Source organism: Melospiza georgiana, chromosome 15 (genome assembly GCF_028018845.1).
Source record: "Melospiza georgiana isolate bMelGeo1 chromosome 15, bMelGeo1.pri, whole genome shotgun sequence".
NCBI classification, from domain to species: Eukaryota; Metazoa; Chordata; class Aves; order Passeriformes; family Passerellidae; genus Melospiza; species Melospiza georgiana.
Genome location: NC_080444.1, coordinates 17,378,595 through 17,384,298, shown reverse-complemented (window position 1 = coordinate 17,384,298; position 5,704 = coordinate 17,378,595). Strand labels below are relative to the sequence as shown.

Below are 5,704 nucleotides of genomic sequence, written 5' to 3'. Positions count from 1 at the left end.
AAGAGAGAACTAAGTAAATGCACCGAGCGTTATTTAATTGTTAACGCCTTGAGTCCCGTTCGGCCGTCAGGGACCGGCTGCCAGCGCGCTCGGCAGCCGCGCCAGGCTCCATAAATTAAACCCAAACGGAATCTCGCCCTGTAGGGCTCCGGCCGCCCCCCAGGCTGGCCCCGGGAACGGCCTCGTCCCCCGCTCCGCGCTGCCGTCGGGGCAGGGGCCTGGGCAGCCGCGGGCTGCGGGGACGGAGTCCCGCCTCGTAGGGCGGCCTCGGGCCGTCGGGGCCGTGGTGGGGCGGGGCCGGGGGCGCCGGGCGGTGCGGGCCGGGCCGGGCCGGGGCCGGGAGCGGCGCCCCCGACGTGCGGCCCTCGGCCCCGCCCCCGCCCCGCGCGGGGCCATTGTTCGCGCGCCCCTGTGATGTCACCGCGGCGGCGGCGGTCCCCGCGCCCGGGCGCGAGGCCGGTGCGGGGCGGCGGCAGCCAATGGGCGCGCGGAGGGCGGGCGGCGGCGGCCAATGGCGGCGGCGGGGGCGCACGCGGCGCGGGGCGCGCGGCGGCCCCCGGGCGGTGACGGGGCGGCGCGCGCGCGCTCCGCAAAGTTTGGTGTCGGCGGCGGGTCCGGCCGGGCCGCGAGCGCAGCGCGAGCGGCGGCGCCTCCACAGCGGCGCGAGGGCGGCGGTGGCGGAGCACGGACCCGCCGAGGATGGACCCGCCGGGGCCGGCGCAGGGCCAGCACCAGCACGAGCCCATCAGCTTCGGCATCGACCAGATCCTCAACAGCCCCGAGCAGGACAGCGCTCCCCCGCCGCCCCCCCGGGGCCCCGACGGCGCGACCTTCCTGGGCGGCCCCGGCGGCCGCGGCGGTGCGCCCTACCCGGCCCTGCCGGCCCCCTTCCCGGCCATCGCCGCGCCCTTCGAGGACTCGGGATCGTACAGTGTGAACCTCAGCCTGGCCCCGGCCGGCGTGATCCGGGTGCCGGCGCACAGGCCCATCCCCGGGGCCGTGCCGCCGCCCATCTCCAGCGCCATCCCGGCCATGCCTGCCGTGCCCAGTCTGGGCAGCCTCAACTTCCCCTGGATGGAGAGCAGCCGGCGCTTCGTCAAGGACAGGTTCACAGGTAAGGCGCCGGGGCGGAGCGCGCGAGCCGGCTCCCGACAACGAACGAAAGGGCCAATAAAAAATATAAAACGAAATAATAACAGTAATGCGAATAAGAATAAAAGCAAAGGCGGCCGCTGGATGCTTCCCTTCCCCGCGCTCGCAGCGAAGCGAAAAATCGCTCTCCTCACGGCGTGGATAGCGCGGGGCGCCCCGGGGGGCGGCCGGGCCCCGCTCGTCTCCGTAGCTGTTCGACGAGAGGTGGAAGCGGGAGCCCGGGGAGCCGCGGTCCCTGCGGGGGCCGGCGGGGCGCGGGCGGCCGGCGGGCAGAGCGGCGGCCCCGGGGGGCGGCCGGCACCGTGCGGGCGCGGGGCTGACCCCTGTGCTTCCCCCCCGGGCAGCGGCGGCGGCGCTGACGCCCTTCACCGTGACACGGCGCATCGGGCATCCTTACCAGAACCGGACTCCGCCGAAGCGCAAGAAACCGCGGACATCCTTCTCCCGGGTGCAGATCTGCGAGCTGGAGAAGCGCTTCCATCGGCAGAAGTACCTGGCCTCGGCCGAGCGCGCTGCCCTCGCCAAGTCCCTCAAGATGACGGACGCCCAGGTGAAGACCTGGTTCCAGAACCGGCGCACCAAGTGGCGGTGAGTCCCGTGCCCCCGGAGCCGCCCCGTCCTGCCGCTGCCCCCGGCGGCGTCCCCCGCCCGCCGCCCTGCCAGTCCCGCTCCGGCCGGGGTCGCCCCCCTTGCCAGCTGCTGGCAGGCAAACCGTTTGGGGTGAATTTTTATTATAATACGATCATAATTATTATTGTTATTATCGTTATATATTTCTTTTTCGATAGTCCCCCATTCGGAAAACGGGGAATTGTTAGTAAAAACGAGGGATTCTTCGAAATAACGGGAAATTTTTGGAAGAAACAGGGAAACAATTTGAAAAAAAAAATCGCGGGAATGTTGGGAGAAAAAGGGGGAATATTTGGAAACGGGATTACTGGGTGACGGCGGGTTTCCAGGCTCTCCCCGCTGCCCACAGTCCCTCCGTTGGCGGTCAAGCGGCGGCCGCCCGGCGGTGCTGGCCCCGGAAGGACGCGCCGGCCGCCCCGCCTGGCTCCCGCCACCGCCGGGCCCCGGGCCGGCCGCTGCCCGCGGAGTCCCGGGCGGAGCGTGGCCCGTGTCCGGGCGCGGGCTGAGCGTGTCCCCCGGCAGGCGGCAGACGGCGGAGGAGCGGGAGGCCGAGCGGCAGCAGGCGAGCCGGCTGATGCTGCAGCTGCAGCACGACGCCTTCCAGAAGTCGCTGAACGAGTCGATCCAGCCCGACCCGCTGTGCCTGCACAACTCGTCGCTGTTCGCGCTGCAGAACCTGCAGCCCTGGGAGGAGGAGAGCGCCAAGATCCCCCCGGTCACCTCGCTCGTCTGAGCCCGGCCGACGGGGCACGCAGCGGACTGGCCCGCGGAGCGCGGCCGGTGGCTCCCCCTGCCCCGGGGCCGCGGCTCCCCCGACGGGGCGGGTGGCGGGGCGGCGAGGGGCGCCCCCGGGGCTGACACCGGGACCGGGTCCCACCGGAGCCGCTTCCCCGAGGCCGGCGCGGAGAGGAGCCGCTTGTATATTTGTGTCGATGTTCCACTAGGAAGGGAAATATGTCACTTTTTGTAAGAAGTGTTAATACTTTAATTTATTTATGCATCGAGATTTTGGGCACTATTAATATGGAATTATATAAAACCTCGATTATTTATATCGAAATCTGAACATAGGTATTTTGTGTCGGCTTTGGAACAAAAGGCTATTTTTTTCCTGTTCAGAGGATAGTGTAAAGAAAAAAATACCTCCCTATCACTTAGCGGAGGGGACTCGGTGGAGCCGGTGATGACTCATTAGCTTCGGAAACCCTATTAAACTGAAAAGCGGTAGCTCCCATCTGTCCCAGGTGAAGTTAATGTCAGCTGTAATTTATTCACCGTAGTAATAAGGGCTCCTTCCAGGCACCACACGCCGTTCTGTCCTCACCTTCCCAGCCGATGAGCTTTAGCGCCCCGAAACAGCGCTCGCTTCCCTGCGCCACCGGCTCTCGAGAAAGCGCCTTATGTTTCATAATAAAGAAGATTTGGGGTTGACACAGACCATGTATAATACTTTGTACTTGCCGAGACGTGTAAATAAACGTTTTCTTTACAAATGTCTCTCCGCTCTCTGCCTGCCGCCGCGCCGGGGAGAGCCGAGCCGAGCCGGGCCGGGCCGTGGCCGGGGGCCGCCGCAGAGCCTCGGCTGCCACGGAGGAGAGAGGCCGAAACGGGGGCGGCAGAGGAGCGGGGAGCGGAGCCGGGACGGCGGACGGGCTCGGAGCGGGGCTGCGGCGCGGGGCGGGCGCGGTTGTGCGCGGCGCTGCCGCTCTCCGCCGGTGCGGGAGAAGCGGCCGGGAGCGATCCCGGCTTTGGGACACGGCGGGGGAGCGAGGGGTGGCCGGGCGGGGGGAGTGCGGGCGCCGGTGTAGGCCCCGCCGGTCCCCGGTAATTTCTCCCCATCAGCTACGCGGTCCCGACTCGCCCGCCGGCGGAGCCCGCTGGTTTTCGTTTTGCTGCCTTTTCTGCGCCGCCAGCGGGACGGCGGTGGCTGCGGCCGAGGCTCCGGTCCTCGCCCCCAGCCCCGTTGTGCGGGGGGATTTTTAAGAACGACCTCCCGTAGTTCTCGGGCCCGGGTGCCTCGGCCTCCAACAACGGAGGAAGCTGCAGAACTGACATTTTCAGAAAGCAGCCGCGACCAGGCGGTTTTCCCCCGGCCACGGGCAGGAGCCGGCGCTGCCGCGGCCGCGTTCCCGCAGAGCGGCTCTGCCGCTGCCTCGGCCGCAGCCCGGCCCCGCTCACCGGGAGGCTGCACGGGTGGAACGGGCTCGCCCGTCCCGGCAGTCAAGGACCAGGCAGCCATGCAGGACCAGGGATGGAGAAAATAATTTCCCTGACTGGTTCTTAGCGGTACCAGGGCACGGGCTCCGGTCGATTGCGTTTGTCGGGGGCAGGCTGTGGAGGGCCCACGGCAGGGCCAAATCCAGTCACACCAGGATGATGGTGCTGGGCCCGACCGGTGCCATCCGCCAGCCGGAATGTGCAGCCCAAGCTGAAACACCGATCGAGGGGAGGTCTCGAGGTGGGGAAAAAAATTAAAAACAACGGGGAAATCTATACCGGGCGACGGAGTGCGAGGGACGGCCGCACGCCGGTCCTCTGTCCCCAGCCGCTCCCCGCCACCGCTGCGCCCCGGCCCCAGCCCGGCCCCGTTCGGTGCATTCGTTATCCGCCGCCCTTCCGCCGCCGTGCCGGGGCTGCCGGCCCTCGGCCTCTCCCTCCGCATCAGCATCAGAGGGAGAGAGCCCCGGGTACCGCACACAGAACTGCCCGAGAAACCCCAGTGTCGGTGAAAGCGGGGAAGAATCCGGCTCCGAATGGGGATGGAATACACGGGCACACACGTTCACGTGTGTATTGGTCTTGCGTTCTACCTGCACCGTCGAACATCTGTAAAGTGCGTTTTGTTCAATACGTCGTTGTTCTTTAACTGCTCGAACATCCCACAACTACAAGCCTCTACGCTCCCGATTTCCCTGCAGTTTTCCCCAAACTGCTGTAAGCCCAGGAGCAGTGTGTTTGCGGAGAACAAAACGCTGCCGCGCTCTTCAGGAGCCGGCTTTGTGACGGGCGAGGATCCTGCGCAAAGCCACGGGGTGCTGTAATGCCCTGTAATGAACGGCAGTGCCGAGTGGGTCCGAGCTCGGCAGGGACAGCCCAGGAGGTCCCCTCGCCACTGCTGCCCATGGGCTGTGCCGCAGGCAGCGAGACTGAGCCTCAGGGCACCCCAATTTGTCAAAGGATTTCATAAATCACAACCAAACTTCCATTTCAACCATCTGAGTAGCCATCAAATAGCGGGATTTACGTCCCGGGCGCTGCCTTGGGCCGGCTGGTGTCCGTGCCGGGTGCCTTTGTTCCCGAGGAGCTGCCTGCAGGCGCGTTTTGGGCTGTGTGAGGACGAGGGGCGCAGGCTCCGCGAGCATCCGCGGCTCCCACGGCGGGAGAGCGGGGGCGGTGCGGGGCTCGACATGCTGAGGGGGACACGAGCGGGGGTTCCCTCCAATTGCTCTGCCCAGTTAATCCCGTGCTTACAGGAGCCTCAGGGAAACACCAGTTGGAGCAAACACAGGGTATTTGTCCCTGTGAATGAGAGCAGTGTTCCCTGCCGGCCTGGTTCAGGTGTGACAGGATTGTCTGACGATCCCTGCCGTGTCTCTCTGAAGGTCTGTCAACAGAGACAGAGATGCCTGAAGGGACCTGCACAGACTTTAGACCCAGCTTGAGCCTTTTCATCCCAGGAATTGTAATTGTGAAGCGTTTGGGTGCCCGGTGGAGGAGAGGACACATTTTTGGGGTGGGCTGGCTGTTGTCCTGATCCTGTTGATTGTCCTGCCCACATTTTGCACTTGGGCTGTGCTCGACAACTAAAGTGGAGCTGTTGTGTACGGGCAGCAGTTTGCCTTCCCAATTTCTGAAACACCCTTCTGGCAGCACCGGCCCCGCTGGCTGTGGGGCAGCGCGGGGGAGCATTGTGTGTCTCTCA

General features: G+C 66.0%; 1 protein-coding gene across 1 annotated transcript; it reads left to right on the top strand.

Annotated features, from left to right (window-relative positions):
* Positions 1–693: 693 nt before the first annotated feature.
* TLX3 (T cell leukemia homeobox 3) lies at positions 694–2,515 on the top strand. Its single transcript, XM_058035082.1, has 3 exons — positions 694–1,114; positions 1,497–1,740; positions 2,305–2,515. Exons 1-3 carry the CDS (start codon positions 700–702, stop codon positions 2,513–2,515), a joined length of 870 nt encoding a protein of 289 aa, XP_057891065.1. The 5' UTR covers positions 694–699.
* Positions 2,516–5,704: the final 3,189 nt, after the last annotated feature.